The sequence below is a fragment of the Cyphomyrmex costatus genome, unplaced genomic scaffold (assembly GCF_001594065.2).
Source record: "Cyphomyrmex costatus isolate MS0001 unplaced genomic scaffold, Ccosl1.0 scaffold390, whole genome shotgun sequence".
In the NCBI taxonomy this organism is placed as follows: domain Eukaryota; kingdom Metazoa; phylum Arthropoda; class Insecta; order Hymenoptera; family Formicidae; genus Cyphomyrmex; species Cyphomyrmex costatus.
The window spans coordinates 57452-76716 of NW_017278101.1; the positions used below are offsets into that span (position 1 = coordinate 57452).

A 19265-nucleotide genomic window follows, 5' to 3' on the forward strand; every position below is an offset into this window, starting at 1 on the left:
GGTGGTGGTGGTGGTGGTGGTGGTGGTGGTGGTGATGGTGATGGCGATGGTAGTGGTGGTGGCGGTGGCGACGGCGGTGGTAGTCAATGTAGTGACGCGGCGTCGATCCAGGCGAATCGCCACCTGCTGCATGTCTCACATGTGCCGCGCCAACGCTCGCCCTGTTGGATCCGCGTTGCTCCATCGGAGCACGACGCAACGTTAAAACTTACGTAGTAAGATGTAAGCATTGAGGAAATCTACCTGTTGGATTTGCTATTTCTTACGTTTTACTGCTTAAGCCTCTATGTATTATGGCTCTTAAGAATGAAGGTCACGGAGGATCGTGAACTGAGAGGGGGATTAAGATTGAAACACAAGACTTAAAAAGCACGCGGGGACTGGGAATAACAGATTTCAACCAAGCTGATGGTTTGCTTTGAAAGCTTGGACATTCAGACTTTAAAGCTCCAGCATTAAAATCTTAAAAGATCGGAGCTTCGAACAGACAATCAAAATTATTTTATTATTAATTCAATATAATGATAATAATATATCTCAATATTTATATCAAATTAAATATGATAAAATCTCAAATAAAATGTTTTAATGTTGTAATTATTTTGTTAAATTAAAAAATATGTATGATTATTTTCGTCGATTTTACGATTCTATTTGATTTTTATTACGTTTTTTAAATTATTGTTGTACGCTAAGGAAGACTTACTCAGTAAAGTCAAAACATTTATACTAATTTGTATTATTTTTTGTTTGTTTATTTAAAAGTGAATTTATTTTTACCTTTTTAATCTTCTTAATTGCATTGTTTTGTTAAGCATTATCCTTTCTTATTTGCATACATATCCAATCTAGTTATTAATAGTAATATTTTAGATTGCAATGCTACCATAAATATTATTATATATTTTTAAAAACATCATATTTTTATACATATTAATTAATACTTTTTATTTATATTTCTAGCATTTCTTGAGTATATTTGTCATTTGCGTGAATTTACGTATTTTTCGAAGCTTCGAAGTAATAACTTCAAACTTTGAAAAAATTCGGAGTTTCGAAATCATTCAAAAGTAACAGCTCTAATTTCAGCACTGCATACACATAATTTTTAATAGGATAAAATCTGTCATTTTCTGTTCTGATTGCCTGTGTATTCAATTCTGTTTCAGGCTTTAGATTTTAATCGAATATTCATAACTTGTTTTACTCTAATTCATTAAATTCTAATTTTCAATTTGCGATTCCCAATCCATCACGGGCTTAATGATGATTGGTGATTAACACTTATTAGGGGATCCTAAAGCCGATTCAGTAGGACTTAATGATTTACATGTCATTGACATATCACTATATACACATTATTACATCAATATCGCACGCATACATACGTACAGATTTTCTAACTGACTAATCATTTATATTAGGTATCTAAACCTCATTCTAAAGCCCTGTGTCCACAGATTCGAATCCGAATTCTCAGACCAAAAGAAATGTGTAGCCAATCAACTTATCATCTTTCTATAAAAACTACATATTGATTGGCTACACATTTCTGGATCTAAGAACTCGGACCGAGTTCTAACACCATGGATACAGGGCTTAAGGACGCAACATTGTTCATGTAATCCGTATAGTTCAAATTCAAACCAAGATTATTTTATATGTACAAAGTATAAAACTTATTATATTAACTGGTAGGACGCTCACACGAAATGTTAGAGATCCGGAGAATACAAATTTTTAATACGTCATTCAACATTATTAAGATCCAAGATGCTATGAGCAAGATGCTATTATCAAAATTGATAAATTAGTAGATAATTTAACTCGTGATATTATTGCGGTAGTTTCGTAGAGCGTTTCAAGACCGAAAAATTGTTCGCCGCGCGGTTCAAAAGACTACATACGTAATATATATAAATTCACACAATATTATAACAGCACCTAAAATCCAAGCTCGATCGTTAAAGGCAATTTCTTATTGGTTGTGTTTCTCACATATGTACGGTCCTATTTAGTATTTAAATATTATAAAACTTATGTATCTATATGAAGTAAATATTATCGGAAGTCGACGTCAGAAATCTATAACACAACTAATTTTTCATCGTTTTCATTTTTTACATAAAGCCTCTGGTTCGGACTACATATTTCTTATACTTTAATTATAGAAAAGGAGTTTTAAATCTGTAAAAGTAGTTAGAAAAATACTTATTTGTAAGATAATCGTTAAAACTGATGACTTTATTAGGATCTCCTTACACGGATTTGCTATGTGACAGAGAAAATATTGTTTTCCTTTTTTTTCTTTTTTCGTTACGCATTATTTGGAGACACGCGGTCAAAGTAGAGTCAAAGAAATAAATCCATGAAAAATATCTGAAATTTTAGTACATTAATTTTTTTGTGTAGAAGATATAGAGTTACAAGATAAAAATTAAAAGAACAAATCTACGGTGAACGAAAGAATGTATATATAGGGTAATAGAAATAAATTTATGAATAAATTTTTGCTTTTGTCTTTTGTAAAGTGGAAATTTCGATCTCAAGTTTCTCCGAAAAGAAAAAAAGAATGTCTTTCTCTTTATTACATAATGATCCGTAAATTTGTTTCTGCAATTTTATTTCAATCTTTCTTTGTCTTGAAAATTAGATTGCTTTTTAGAAAATAAATTAAACATTATCGATTTTATGTACGTATTAATTTTTCGAAATTCTTCTTCGCATATATTTTTCTTTTAAGAAAATTCTCCGCGAAACGTACATTTGTTATGTAAAAACTCATGAAAAGTTACGTCCATTACCTTCTGCAATCTTTTAAAATTATAAGAATTAGAGTCTTGATATTTCTAACAAAGGAAATAGAATTCTAGCTTTTTCCATCGTACTTGGAATTTTACCTAAGGCCAGAATATATTATAAATGGCAATTCTTGTCCAGATTAACAGGAAAAGTCTACCTGAATTTTGTACCTATTTTTTTTTCTTTCCCAGATGTATTCCTTTAGTACTTAAGACCTGTTCTTTACCGCTTTACTGAATTGTATAAAACTTCTTTGCTTTTTCTCGTCAAACTTCAAGTATATAAACTATAACATTTTACGAATATATATAAGTATTAGTTTAAATATTAAATAATTTTTGTATTAGTTTAATTAACAAAAAAGAATAGATCTGCTGACTATCAGGATGGTCACATTTGTGACCGGAACTATCATAATTTTTTTAAATGCTTCTAAAAAAAGAAATATTTAATATATAGTTTTCAATGACATAAATAAATAACGATATAAAAAAAAATTGCGCTATTCAACATAGTACTTAGGATACAATTTTATTTAGTCACATTACACAATACATACTTTATCATTGTACACTTCCGATAATGAAAATTCCATGTGACGCACATGGTAAAACTAAACTTTAGGCAGTTAACGTGTTAACTGTATTTCTTCATATGTAAATTACACTCTTCATATTTAAACGAATTAGAAGTATTAATTCGAATTTTAAATGTCTTTCTTAATTTTCGATTAGATGAGTATCTAATTTGTTATTTAAGATGAAAATCAAGAGAAACGTTAATATATCTCATTTTGTAATATTATCGTAATATTAATAGTATTAATTCTGATCTGAAAAAAAATAGGAAAAAACATTAAAATGTATAACTTCTAATTGAAAGAAACGAATCTACAATTATAATTTTATTTAATAAATATGAGGATCAGATTTTCAAAATACGTTTTGCTCAATATTTGTAATTTTCGAAAAACAAAAAAGAAAGAAACTATTTACACAAAAAAACTACGCACTTTACAGAATATAACAATATATCAGTCAGAAATGTGACATATTAAACAAAATTGCTAAACAATTGCTAAAAATGTTAAACAAATGCATTTTGTTTGTTTCTAATTAAAAAAACATAATGCACATACAATGTTTGTTTTTTTAACATATAAATTATCGATCGGAAAAATGCTTTCTGAATATCTTAAAATAGCTTGTAATGTGTGTCTTTCAATACTGAACTATGTCATCTCTAACAAAAAATAAAATTTTGGATAAAACGCGTGTATGTGAAGCTAGCATATCACTTGGTGGAAAATCAAAAAATGTCAAGAGTTCTGAGCTCATTTTCAATAGTTCTATAGTTCTATATAGATTAAACCAATAGTTCCGGTCATTAAAGTCGAGAAACCCACTATACAAAATGATTTGCCAGATTCACGCACAGTAAATTTTATCAAATAAAGGCAAAAACCACATTATCTTGTAGCATTTTAAAAAAATACATAGTTCTACGAGGAGTTCTAGCGATTAACATTGCTATTTTAATTTTTAAACAACAATTAATGTAAAAAAATGGCCTTCGCGAAATCGAAGACGAGACATTCGCCCATTTTTAAGAGTTTAATCAGTATTGCGATAGTTCTCATATACCTAGCAACATATTCTAACACTTTCCAAAAAGTTCTAGTCATAAAAAAATAATTGTTAAATTTATAAACAATTTTTTAGACCCGAAAAAGGCACTTTTCAGGCAATAAGCGTGATTTGCTGGCAGATTTCCGACAGTTCTAAAAGGTTTACGGTACTTATCGTTTAGATCTGACTCTGTCCTAAAGAGTTCCGAAGAGTTCTGATGATAAAAATCATTTGTTTAATTTTTAAACAATTTTTAAGACCCGAAAAAAAGGCACTTTTCAGGCGGTATGTGTGCCACAGTCAGATGTACACGATGAATACCACATTTCGCATAGAACTGTCGGAAATCGGCCAGCATATCACACATACCGCCTGAAAAGTGCCTTTTTCGGGTCTTAGAAATTGTTTAAAAAATTAACAAATAATTTTTATCGTCAGAACTCTTCGGAATTCGTTAGGCCACAGTCAGATGTACACGATGAATACCACATTTCGCATAGAACTGTCGGAAATCGGCCAGCAAATCACACATACCGCCTGAAAAGTGCCTTTTTCGGGTCTTAGAAATTGTTTAAAAAATTAACAAATAATTTTTATCGTCAGAACTCTTCGGAATTCGTTAGGCCACAGTCAGATGTACACGATGAATACCACATTTCGCATAGAACTGTCGGAAATCGGCCAGCATATCACACATACCGCCTGAAAAGTGCCTTTTTCGGGTCTTAGAAATTGTTTAAAAAATTAACAAATAATTTTTATCGTCAGAACTCTTCGGAATTCGTTAGGCCACAGTCAGATGTACACGATGAATACCACATTTCGCATAGAACTGTCGGAAATCGGCCAGCAAATCACACATACCGCCTGAAAAGTGCCTTTTTCTGGTCTTAAAAATTGTTTAAAAATTAAACAAATGATTTTTATCATCAGAACTCTTCGGAATTCGTTAGGACACAGTCAGATCTACACGATGAGTAACACATTTCGCATAGAACTGTCGGAAATCGGCCAGCAAATCACACATACCGCCTGAAAAGTGCCTTTTTCTGGTCTTAAAAATTGTTTAAAAATTAAACAAATGATTTTTATCATCAGAACTCTTCGGAATTCGTTAGGACGGAGTCAGATCTGCACGATGAGTAACACATTTCGCATAGAACTGTCGGAAATCGGCCAGCAAATCACACATACCGCCTGAAAAGTGCCTTTTTTTCGGGTCTTAAAAATTGTTTAAAAATTAAACAAATGATTTTTATCATCAGAACTCTTCGGAACTCTTTAGGACAGAGTCAGATCTAAACGATAAGTACCGTAAACCTTTTAGAACTGTCGGAAATCTGCCAGCAAATCACGCTTATTGCCTGAAAAGTGCCTTTTTCGGGTCTAAAAAATTGTTTATAAATTTAACAATTATTTTTTTATGACTAGAACTTTTTGGAAAGTGTTAGAATATGTTGCTAGGTATATGAGAACTATCGCAATACTGATTGAACTCTTAAAAATGGGCGAATGTCTCGTCTTCGATTTCGCGAAGGCCATTTTTTTACATTAATTGTTGTTTAAAAATTAAAATAGCAATGTTAATCGCTAGAACTCCTCGTAGAACTATGTATTTTTTAAAATGCTACAAGATAATGTGGTTTTTGCCTTTATTTGATAAAATTTACTGTGCGTGAATCTGGCAAATCATTTTTATGTATAGTGGGTTTCTCGACTTTAATGACCGGAACTATTCGTTTAATCTATATAGAACTATAGAACTATTGAAAATGAGCTCAGAACTCTTGACATTTTTTGATTTTCCACCAAGTGATATGCTAGCTTCACATACACATAAAACGCATTTTAAAATTCTGCTCTTTATAATACAAAATACGCAATTGAAAAATACAGAATTGTTCTTTTTATATATTTATGCTTGAGAAGAGAAATTTATACAAAATTATAGTCAGTGTACAAATGCTCACTGTATATTGCGCTCGAAAACACACACAAATTAATTCTTTGTGTACTGTAGGTACATATCAAAAAGTATGTACCAAAGTTATCTGGAATAAAAAGATTTCCTCTTTTGCTATAAACATACCTTATATACTGTATAATTTAATTAAAAAATTTTATCTAAGTTTTCGAAGATGTATTTTTAGCTCATAAGGTCTAACAGTTGCAAGAGCAATTATATTGTACATACATATGAAATTACTTAATGATAAAAATATCCGCCTTCACACGCGCGATTTGCATGACAATAAATCTTTAACATGTTATTTAACGTCTATACAGACAGTACATTAGCATAAATATACATTTGCGGATGTTTATGTTTCAGCTGAACGCGCCCTTGATACTATGAACTTCGACATTATAAAAGGGCGGCCTATCAGGATTATGTGGTCCCAGCGCGATCCCTCCTTACGCAAGTCAGGCGTTGGAAATGTATTTATCAAGAACTTAGATAAAAACATAGACAATAAAGCGATGTATGATACGTTTTCGGCGTTCGGTAATATACTGAGTTGCAAGGTTACGCAGGACGAATCAGGCGCATCAAAGGGTTACGGCTTTGTCCATTTTGAAACAGAGGAAGCAGCCAACAAGTCTATTGAAAAAGTTAATGGAATGTTGCTAAATGGCAAAAAGGTAAAAAGTATTCTTTCTTCATCGATTATAGGATAAAAGTTATTATCTCAATTGATTGGTTTATATCGAGTCAAGAACGTTTTCGTGTTTAATGAATTATAAGACAAATCTAGAATACACGTATGATACAAAGGTTGATTATATCAATAGTATCTACAAAAAATTACATTGATTTTTAACGTTTTGTAGCTATTCAATTCTAAATGTATGGAATTTTATATTACAAATATACATAAAATCTTATCCCATAGATGATCTTTCTTGATTTGAAATATTTTTGCATTAAATAAGACAGAAATTTCAAAAATGTTATAGTAAACACTTAAATTCACTCTGATAAGGTTTTGTCTGATAAATTGATGATATATAACATGTTACATCATTTTCATATATTTTATTGTGTGCATTATTTTGAGAGTAAGATATGTATATAATCTCCATGATCCAGCTCGACCGTTAAAGATAATTTCTTATTGGTTGTGTTTCTCACATATACGGTCCTACAAGATTTAATATTTAAATCTCCATGATATTTAATCTTAAGTATACTGAGTCTATCGTCAAATGTGTGCTATATAACTTTTATTTCATTAATTTGAAGTATTTAATAACATAAAAACAGTCATTTTACGTATAATGACATTAACGAATTAGTATTGTTGATAGTATTTTTATATTATTATTTTCACACACACATTATTTTACACAATTTAAAAAATTGAAACTGTCCATTGACTAAAAAGTAGCGCGAAAATGTAGCGTAGCTCCTATAATGTTCCTTCTCTGTTTTTCAATATAGATTATGTTCACAGGTGTATGTCGGAAAATTCATTCCTCGTAAGGAACGCCAAAAGGAGTTAGGCGAGAAGGCTAAACTATTCACAAACGTCTATGTAAAGAATTTTGGCGAGGAGATGTCTGATGACAAGTTGAAGGAAATGTTTGAAAAGTACGGGACCATTACAAGCCACAAAGTGATGATCAAGGACGACGGTAAATCACGTGGTTTCGGATTTGTCGCGTTCGAGGACCCAAACTCTGCCGAGCAGGCAGTGCTCGATTTAAACGGTAAGGAGATTGCCGAGGGCAAGTGCATGTACGTCGGACGAGCTCAGAAGAAAGCCGAGCGCCAACAGGAACTTAAACGGAAATTCGAGCAATTGAAAATCGAGCGGCTGAATCGATATCAAGGTGTGAATTTGTACGTGAAGAATCTGGATGATACGATCGATGACGAGCGTTTGCGTAAAGAATTTACGCCGTTTGGCACTATCACTTCTGCGAAGGTGATGATGGAAGATGGGCGTAGTAAGGGTTTTGGTTTTGTGTGCTTCTCGCAGCCAGAGGAAGCCACTAAGGCAGTTACCGAGATGAACGGACGCATCGTTGGTTCAAAACCCCTCTACGTTGCTCTGGCGCAACGTAAGGAAGATCGTAAGGCGCATCTTGCCTCTCAGTATATGCAACGCATGGCAAATATGCGCATGCAGCAGATGGGTCAAATATTCCATCAACCTGGTAACGCCGGTAGTTACTTTGTACCTACACTGCCGCAGCCGCAGCGATTCTATGGACCCGCGCAGATGGCGCAGATTCGTGCTACTCCTCGCTGGCCAGCGCAGCCAAATCAAGTAAGACCGAACGCGCAGACTGGCAACTCTGGATTCGCGTCAATGCAAGCTGCACCATTCCGAGCGGCTCCTCGAGCTCCTGCCGCACAAGCTGGAGCATTACGTAATAACATGTCTGCTAGACCTATCACAGGTATTACTAAAACAAAGAGATATAGATGTATACAAATGTATTGTTCAATAAAACGGAATGTTATAAACACAACTTATAAATGCATGCAATGATTATAATATTATATCATAATAATTATGATTACATTTAATAATTAGCGAATTAATTATTACTTTACATAATAAGTAATAGTAAGGATCTATTGAATTTAAATTCAATATTATAATGTTACTACTTTAAAGTAACAATATTTTTACTTTACAATTCCTGACAATGCCTGTGTATTTCAGGTTTGCAAGCTGTTAGTAACAATATGCCGAGCCGTTCCATGACCGGACCAGCCGTTGGTGTTTCGCCTGGTCAGAGCCGTCCGTCGAATTACAAGTACACCGCAAATATGCGCAACCCTCCACAAGCGGCTATGGCTCTACCCACACCGAGTGGTCCTTCTATGCAGCAGGCGGTTCACATCCAGGGCCAGGAACCACTCACCGCATCGATGCTAGCTGCGGCACCACCACAGGAACAAAAACAAATGCTAGGAGAACGTTTATTCCCTCTGATCCATGACATGAATCCACAATTGACCGGCAAAATCACTGGTATGTTGCTAGAGATCGATAACAGTGAACTGCTTCATATGTTGGAGCACAAGGAATCTCTGAAGGCCAAGGTTGATGAAGCCGTGGCCGTATTACAAGCCCATCAAGCAAAACAAGCCGTCGCGCCGAAGAAGGAATAAACGTCTCATCGATAAAGATTTATTTATGACAAGTGAAAATAAATTTTCGATAAATTTTGAATTTAATTTGCTTGTATACGCGGTATTGTCTCTTCATTTAATTTCGTTTTTCTGAATTTATCATGTCAGCATGTTTATATAACAAAATTTACTTTTCAAGATATAATCAATTCCGAGATATTGCTTGGGAAGAAGTTGCAAAAATGTATGCTCTTTTTACAATGTAAAATTTTAAGAAAGAAATCTTCATATTCGGCATATTAAAGTATGAGAAGTTACAAACATGTTTTCTGAATCAATGATTAGATTTGCCTTGCATTTGCTTACCGAGTAAGAGAAACATGTGAAGAAACATGAACTTAAAAATTTAAAATAATAAATTTTTCTGTCAAGATACATAAAACGGTTGATGTACAGCGGATGTAACAATTAATCGAACGGTTTACGAATCATCAATTTTATTCGATAAATGTATAACTACATAACTGCAAGCAATTGTTGCTTAATGATAATTTATAATTGTTACATCTGCTGAATGCATTCTTTTCTTTTCGTATTTCCCTCCTCGAAACGAATAAAATCATCTTTGAATAAAGGAAATTGTTACACAAATTACATTAGAGCTCATAATGCAGATTGAGCTTTCAAGATTTCTAATCATGTCTGTTATTACAGTTTATCAAAAATAAATTACATTTTTATTTTTTCGGATGAATGGATAATAGGCACCTTTGACTTTTCCTTTAAGTCAGAGTTTTTAATTTCGATATTCTTCAAACTTGGATTAATTTTTACTCTTTTTTTTTTTCTATTTCTTAGAATTAATAGATAAAAAGTAAATCGACATTAAAGTACATTAGTGTAAAATGAACATTTTCTGTTTTGTATATTTTTCCTACTTTCTTAATAAGATTAAAATAGTAATTTTATATAGATATAATGATTACTTAATTTGTTTTACTTTTTGCAAATTGGCATCTGATTCATAAAAAGATAATTATATAGAAATGATAAGAGTTTTTGTAGAAGTATTTATGTTAAAAATTTTACTGTAAATAATTGTACCAATTGAATTAATTGCTCATTAAATGTAATTAAGTTTATTCGATAAAAATTTTTATCCAAATCCCGAAATAAACATTCCGAAGTTTCTTAATAATCGAACAATTTGAGTGTTTTTAGTTACATTTCAGTTAAATCAACGGGAAAAAATTTATGCAGCTTAATCTCTCGGAGCTAAAATTACCATATCTAAATTACAAAAAAAGAGTATTCGAGCGTGAAGATGAAAAAGGCTGAAAAGTACAGAAATAAATTACATTTGAAAAAGAGCGGATGGAATTTACCGGAAATGGCTGGTTTCAGGCACATAGCAGAACACATGCAGCCAAATTTTTGCGATTCACCTCTCGAATAAAGAGATGAGAGTCGATTCTGTATTTTGAAACGAGATAAAAATTAGAAAAGTGGGCAAATTTACTAGCCACGTTGATCAATGAAATTATAAATATTCTAGTTAAAAAATCACTTTTATGATTTTTACTTTGTTTCAAGAAACAGAATCGATCTCCAGAAGAGACTACAGGTTAGATTAAACGATCGACTTATATCCGTTTCTACCAATGTGGTTTAATTTTAATCTTGGTTTAACTAACTCTTCATCTTATTCTAGTTCTAAGAATTAAAAAATGATGAAAAGTAAGTTGAACCGAGATTAAAGTTAATTTATATTGGTAGAAACGAGCATTATTAGCGTTCTTTGGTATTCTTTAGAGATCGCTCGAAATTGGCGCCAGACAGTTTTCGATATCTCGTTATCGGGCTCGAGAGAGGAACTACTTCGTCGGAAGTTGGACGACGGTGGTTGCACGACCGAGAATATATAAACGCGCGCAGGAATCCGCGCGATGCTCTTCTGCCTCAGTAAGAGTAGAGTTGTGTTCACGTGTGGTTGTGTGCGTTTCCTTTTTCCCCGAAATAGGCCACACAACCGTCCATTCCGTGAAACTAACTCTCCTAGAAAAACCCAAAAAAAGTAAAAAATCTCCGTAAAAAAACGTATACAAAAAAATCGCAAAACCGTAGGCGAAAAACCGTCGTAACCTCGGGTAACAGCGTGGTGATAAAAAAAATAAAAAAAAAAAAAGAAAGAAAGGAAGAGAAGTGCGGGTACAAAAGCCATAGATAGTGCGTGAAACCGTCGAATAAGTCGTCAAAGAGAAAACAGACGAAAAGTCCATCGAGAACCCAACAGGCACGTGAAAAAAAAAATTTACCCAGACACGCACGAGGCAGAAGCGGAAGAGATTTAAAGAGGAAAAAGCCCGTGTGCGGAAGACCCTGTGAGCGACGAGGTCACGAGCCAGGTCTCTTTCGGTAGATAAAAACCATATTGCGAGAGGTAGGACGAAAGCGAGATCGTCGCGCGTACAAAAGAGAGAGAGAACAAAAAAAAAGAAACGTCGCGTTTTTGTCCCGGGCGTGATACCGATACTCTGCAACTGTCACCGTCGTCGTCGCCGCCGCCATGAATCCTGGTGCGCCCAACTACCCCATGGCCTCGCTCTACGTGGGCGATTTACACACCGACATCACCGAGGCGATGCTGTTCGAGAAATTCTCGTCAGCTGGACCCGTGCTGTCGATCCGCGTATGCCGCGACATGATCACCCGCCGCTCACTCGGCTACGCATATGTCAACTTCCAGCAACCGGCTGATGGTGAGTCGTCATTGCCGTCGTTGTTGTAATCGTCATTTTAGCATGTAGCGCTTTTCTCGGGATGATGGTGATGACAATGAGTGTGGAAATGCCAATGGAAACACGGTGGTACGGTGCGGTCAACGTGGTGACGCAACGTGGGTTCGCTAGAATGGCCGCCTGCTGCATGCCACACGTGCTGCGCTAATGTGCCCACCATTGCGCCCACCATGTTGGATCCACGTCCTCGCTCCGCCGTTAATGGTTAAACGGACTTGGTGCGGGAGGGGGAAGGATTTTTTTTCTCCCTTTTGTTCGTTCTATCATTGTAGATTTACTTTAATCTCGATTTAACTTTGCATTTTTTTTTTTTCATTCCTTAGATTTGGAACGATGTAAAAAGTAAGTTAACCTCTTCAGATCTAATTTAAATGGAATCACATGTTCAAACATTTTTTTTTTATTTAAGTACACTTTAATAATAATTTATTTATTCTGAAGGGTTGATTTTTTTTTAATTTGATCTTCCTTTCAAATATGTACTGTATTCAAATGAGCAATGTCTTCGAATTTGGTTTATATTGTGTACACAAAGTTCAAAGGAGTTAAACTAAGATTAAAATTAATTTTCTACGTTATATAGTAGAAATTTATAAATCAGAAATGCAAACCAATGTAAGCCAATACAGAATAATAGCATGTAAAATTGTATATATTAATATTAATAACAGGTAACAAATGTTTTAATCACAATTTAGGTCAGTTAATAGAATCAAAAGATTAATAAAATATTTATAATTTTATTCGTCAATACCTAGCAAATTTGCTTACTTTTGTAATTTGCATCACAATCAAACTTTTGAAGACTTATAATCTTAAAGGTCTGTTCTGAATGGAATGTACACTTGTACATACTTAAAGTGAAATAATATTTGAAAGGCAGGAATGGGAAAGAAAGTTTTAATGTATTCTAGTGAAGCAATAAAGAATAGGTCTATAGAATTGAATGGTTTCTTTTTCTTCTACCTGATTTTTACCTGAGTTCTACCTAAGTTCTACCTGAGTTTTATCTAAAATTGAAATCACAATGAGTAAATTTTTTCTCCATTTCAAGATTTAGGGTAGGCAATGTTTATACCCTCAATTCTAATTTAATCTTTTATTATGTGAAATCAATTTATGAATTAGATAAATCCTCGTATTATGTGCGCATCAATCATATTTTCACTTTACATGAAAGAAAATTTGTAAAATGATAGTGATTTCGTTTGAACGTACTCAGTGCACACTTATGCACATTAAAGCCATTGTACACTAATTGATGTAAAAATGTATTTAATATTAATACAGAAACGAGTTAAACAGCCAAATTGTGTGCATCATACTTCCTGAATTATATTTTTTCCTTCATATTTCCTTTAAAATTTAAATCAATAAATAAAGTTTCATTTTAAAAACGGAAAAATTGCAACAAAATGTAACTATAATTACAAATCTAGGAATAAAGCATGCAAAGTATTTTTTTTCTTCGTAGAAGATAAACAGTTTTCACTTTGTTTAACCTTGAATCTGAGAAAATGAGGATTTTATTCTTTGCGAAACTCATCTTTGCTTTATGTAAATTCATTTACAAAAGATCTGTATTGTTTGTCATAAAATTTTACAATCATATTTTACAAAACTTTAGAAAGTGAAAGCATTCACAAATTATGCAATAGCATTTTTCGCAAGCGTGATCACTTTCAAATAAATCGATAATAATTTAAAAATAATAGATAATGTATATCTGGAGACAAGGCAGTGTCTCGGTATAATTAACGGTAAAAGATAATTTACCAGTACTTTGCTCCAACTGTAAATTATCTTTTTTTTTTATCGAGTCAAGAGGTTGTTATAGATATTTTTCTTATCAATTCATAGAATACCTTGTAAATTTTTATCAGACAAATACATTGCTTTAATATGAGAGAACTCTTCGTCTCTCTCTTTCTCTTTCGTGATGATCTCTATGTAATTGTTTTCTCTACCATTGTTTGCTATAATACACTTCAATGAATTAGTCGCTTTAGAATCATTCTTGTAAATGGTGTGCAATAAGAACGTTCTTCCTTTATTAACTGATCTTCTGTAATTTTTAATTAAAAAATGTTATGCATTAAGTTTTTGCAAATACATCTTCAGTTTATAAATTCTAGGTAATGGCAATTGTATGCACATGTGTATTTATTTAATGATTAGAAATGCTGCTTTCGCGATAAAAGTTGCGATAACATCGTTAAAACCTTATTTGACTTTCACAAGGACGACACGTTTGCATAAATACATTTGTGGACATTTATGTTTCAGCTGAACGCGCCCTTGATACCATGAACTTCGACATGATAAAAGGGCGACCTATTCGGATCATGTGGTCCCAGCGCGATCCCTCCCTACGGAAGTCGGGCGTCGGAAATGTATTTATTAAGAATCTAGACAAAAACATAGACAATAAAGCGATGTATGATACATTTTCCGCGTTCGGTAATATATTAAGCTGCAAGGTTGCGCAAGATGAATCGGGTGCGTCAAAGGGTTATGGCTTTGTACATTTTGAAACGGAGGAAGCGGCTAACAAATCTATTGACAAAGTCAACGGAATGTTGTTAAATGGCAAAAAGGTAAAGTAGCGCTGTTTATAGATTAAGACAAAAGTCATCGTTTGATTAGTCTAGATCCACAACCTTGCTCTAAGAGGCAGTAAGCCCTAAAGCTGTAAGAAATTGGCATATCACAGTCGAATATGATAAAATTAATCGACTGTCATCGATCAATTTCTTACGGCTTTACGGTCTCTTAAAGCAAGGTGGACCTAGACTTAATTAGATCGAAGAATTAACGTTTTTCTTCTATTTCTCAACATAAGAGTTTATGGCTTATGTTTGTAGGTATACGTTGGCAAATTCATTCCGCGCAAGGAACGTGAGAAAGAGTTGGGTGAGAAAGCCAAATTGTTCACGAACGTCTACGTGAAAAACTTCGGCGAAGATATGACCGAGGACAAGCTGAGGGACATGTTCGAGAAGTACGGGACCATTACAAGCCACAAAGTGATGAGCAAGGACGATGGCAAATCACGTGGCTTCGGATTTGTCGCGTTCGAGGACCCGGACGCTGCCGAGCAGGCGGTGATCGAATTGAACGGCAAGGAGATCGCCGAGGGCAAGTGCATGTACGTCGGACGTGCTCAGAAGAAAGCCGAGCGCCAACAGGAACTTAAGCGAAAATTTGAGCAATTGAAAATCGAGCGGCTGAATCGATATCAAGGCGTGAATTTATACGTAAAGAATCTGGATGATACGATCGATGACGAGCGTCTGCGTAAAGAATTTACGCCGTTTGGCACTATCACCTCTGCGAAGGTGATGATGGAAGATGGGCGTAGTAAAGGTTTTGGCTTTGTGTGCTTCTCGCAACCGGAGGAAGCTACCAAGGCTGTTACCGAAATGAATGGACGCATCGTAGGTACTAAACCTCTCTATGTTGCTCTAGCGCAACGTAAGGAAGATCGTAAAGCACATCTTGCCTCTCAGTACATGCAACGTATGGCGAACGTTCGCATGCAGCAGATGGGTCAGATATTCCAACCCAGTAACGCCGGCAGTTACTTCGTGCCTACTCTGCCACAGCCGCAGCGATTCTACGGACCCGCTCAAATGGCGCAGATCCGTGCGACTCCGCGCTGGCCGGCGCAACCGAATCAAGTACGACCGAACGCGCAGACTGGTACCTCCGGGTTCGCGTCTATGCAAGCTGCACCGTTCCGAGCGGCACCGCGCGCTCCTGCCGCCCAGAGTGGTGCTTTGCGTAACAGCATGTCCGCCAGACCTATCACAGGTGATTACAACTTAAGAGTTTCAGAATTTTGGCGATAATACTGAAATCTTTATATTGTTATTTATTGTTTATTTATTTTGTGAAGGTTTGTTTTTCAAACCAGATATTAATCCTATAAAAATTTGAAATGTTTGGAACCACTTTTGAATCTGAAAAGTCGAAAATGTCTTAAATGGCTTGAACGATTAAAAAACTTTTTGCGATTTATATATTTGAATTAATATTTTCAGTGTTTTTTAAAAATGTAATTGTTAATTGTTGACTATACACTTCTATTTATGTGTGTATCGAAAAATAGAAGACAAACTTTAAATTAGAGAGATATATAAAAGAAAAGATACATTTTTAACTTTTGGCGAGATATATATTTGAATTAATATTCAGATTTTAAAAAATGTCTATTGATTGTTGACTATACTTGTTTGTTGTAAAAATAGAAGACGATTTAAAAAATGTTATATACATATCTATATATGAAAACAAGTTATATTCATTTTTAATATATCTTTTAATACAATTTGATTTAAATAATTTTTTTCATGAAGATTATGTTATAGATCTTTCCATCAGATTTCCTACATTCAGATTTCCTTTATACCTACGATTACTTTAATATTCAATAAATTTCAAAATTTGATTTATTATTTAATTTAAATAACTGGTTGAAGTGTGAATATAGATAAATGGAAAACATGTAGTAACAAATTAGAAATTTGCATTATACTTTTGAAAAGTAACTACAAAAACAAAATGTAAGGTATATATTAGCATTGTTTTATAAATACTGATTTTGAATTGCTTTAAGATCTGTTAATGATGTGTTTGTTTTTTTTTTACTTGCGTTTTCTTTCTCAATAGAACTTAAAAATTAAATCTAACAGTATTATTCAAAGTGTCTTGAAAACGTAAAATTCTTTCGAAGATTGACAGCTATATATTTACACAACACACTCACGCGCGCACGTATATATTTATATACATATAATAAAGAACACAATATGATACTTTATTTTTATACATCTTCATATGTATATATGAAGATTTATGTAAATACAGAACGTGTAGAAATAGAAGTATTATTGATAATAATTGACCTCCACACAGGAAATTCAAAATATTCGAGAATAACATTTAAAATTTCACGTCTGCGGGCATTTTCAAGATATTGCCAGAAGTAATTAGAGACTTTCGTTATATTAAGTGTCAGTATTACAGAAACGGTCTTTTAGATTTAAATTCACAGGAAGGTAGTTTAAGAACTAAACAGTTAACTTCCTCAAGGAAAAATGTCGATAAAACAAAGTGAAAAGTGTATGTGGAAATGTTCATTAAACTGTCTAATATTACTTAGTGTTATAGTGTTGTGAAAAACTTGGTATAGTAGCTTTGCAACTGTTGTAAGATTCTTTAATGTAATTAGCTCTTGCTCTTAGTTCCTCACAGATCTAAATGTATAAACCAATTTTATAAAAAAAATTACGACAGTTACAAAACTGTTCTTTTTGTTGAACGCAGTCGTGCTTCAATTGATCGCTTTCGACTTTATTGTGAAACTTACTTTTTGCATCGGATTTTAATTAATTCTTTTATGGTAACTTTTTCTTTATACATTATCTAATTATGAGAAAAGCAATAAAATTTTCTTTAAAAAATAAAATCACATCACAATATATTCGTTCAACATAATCTTCAATGTTAATCTTACAACTACATGAATAACTCAATTATTATTGTAAGAGTCTAATCATCACAATATTATTACACTAATTATAATATTATATGTTCATAATTATTACTATAGTCATATCTATTAGTGAAAAACATTATAATTGACAAATTCTGTCTTAGGCCAACAAGCAATTGGTGGCGCCAACATGCAGAGCCGCACGATGGCCGGTCCAACAGTCGGTGTCTCGCCCGGTCAGAGCCGTCCGTCGAATTACAAATACACCGCAAATATGCGCAATCCACCACAAGCGGCCATGGCTCTACCTGCACCTAGTGGTCCTTCAGTGCAGCAAGCGGTTCACATCCAGGGCCAAGAGCCGCTCACCGCGTCGATGCTAGCCGCGGCGCCGCCGCAAGAGCAAAAACAAATGTTAGGGGAACGGTTATTCCCTCTGATTCAATGTATGTATCCACAACTGACCGGTAAGATCACCGGTATGTTGTTGGAGATCGATAACAGCGAACTACTTCACATGCTGGAACATGGCGAGTCTCTGAAGGCCAAGGTCGAGGAAGCTGTGGCCGTACTGCAAGCCCATCAGGCCAAGCAAGCAGTTGCGCCGAAAAAAGAATAAGCATCGCATCGATAATCTTTATTTATAATTCGTGAAAATAAATTTTGACTGCCTTGAATTTTATTGAATGAATACAGTGTTATCCCCTCATTAATTTTTTTATTTTTCTGAATTTACTCAATTGTCTAAGTATAATTATGTGATGGATTTATTTTCAAAGACGTAACCGATGGCATCGAAATGATAGTCACTCGGCAAGATATAAGAATGTATGCTCCTTTCACGATGTAAAATTTTAGGATAAGAAACCTGTTCGTATTCCCCGTATCGCCGGATACGAAGAATTGCGGATACTTGCATAGAATCAATGGGAATGACCATTCGCCTAACATTTGTTTATAAAAAAAAAGCGAAGTGTGGAAAGATTTTTAATCCTAAAATTTTATGATAATAAATTTTTCCTTTCAAAATAATGCATATGATCAATGTTCAGCGGACGTAATAATTGGCTGGTTTTTGAGAAATTAATTTGATTTGTTAGATTTGTTAGTATATGTAACTGCAGGCAATTGTTGCCTAACGATTGTTACATCTGCTGAATATATTTTTATATTTTTCCCATCTCGTATTTCCTGTTTGAAACGAATGAAATCATCTGAATCGAAAAAATTGTTAAACAAAATATTTATGTAATAGAGTGAACAGACAGAGGCCTTATTATCGAAAAATATCGCATATAAAAATATGTTATGTATATTATAGATTTTCGTATGTGAGGTATACATGGTGGGGCATTTTAATTGTCTCAGACAGATATCTCTGAAACTAAGAAATATACAGGAAAAAGTTTTATATAAAAGTTGTAGGTTTTCTTGGAGGCAAAGAAGGTAGA

At 33.8% G+C, this 19265-nt stretch overlaps 2 protein-coding genes across 2 annotated transcripts in view; both read left to right on the forward strand.

Annotated features, from left to right (window-relative positions):
- The window catches only part of LOC108776821 (polyadenylate-binding protein 4-like), a 10888-nt gene extending 949 nt beyond the window's left edge, over positions 1-9939 (forward strand). Inside the window, exons 2-4 of the mRNA XM_018543539.1 lie at positions 6763-7073; positions 7886-8837; positions 9107-9939. Of these exons, the coding sequence (XP_018399041.1) occupies positions 6763-7073; positions 7886-8837; positions 9107-9558 (1715 nt within the window). The 3' untranslated portion in view covers positions 9559-9939. The remainder of the gene's footprint in view (positions 1-6762; positions 7074-7885; positions 8838-9106) is intronic.
- A 1509-nt stretch (positions 9940-11448) lies between these two features.
- On the forward strand, positions 11449-18979 carry LOC108776864 (polyadenylate-binding protein 4-like). Its single transcript, XM_018543594.1, has 4 exons — positions 11449-12278; positions 14604-14914; positions 15182-16130; positions 17979-18979. Exons 1-4 carry the CDS (start codon positions 12086-12088, stop codon positions 18431-18433), a joined length of 1908 nt encoding a protein of 635 aa, XP_018399096.1. The 5' UTR covers positions 11449-12085; the 3' UTR covers positions 18434-18979.
- Positions 18980-19265: the final 286 nt, after the last annotated feature.

Excerpts from the sequence above, each read along its gene's own strand:
- LOC108776864 (XM_018543594.1), top strand. The coding sequence starts at position 12,086 with ATGAATCCTGGTGCGCCCAACTACCCCATGGCCTCGCTCTACGTGGGC. Across the intron at positions 12,279-14,603 it reads CTTCCAGCAACCGGCTGATG|CTGAACGCGCCCTTGATACC; the intron begins GTGAGTCGTCAT and ends TTTATGTTTCAG. Across the intron at positions 16,131-17,978 it reads GTCCGCCAGACCTATCACAG|GCCAACAAGCAATTGGTGGC; the intron begins GTGATTACAACT and ends ATTCTGTCTTAG.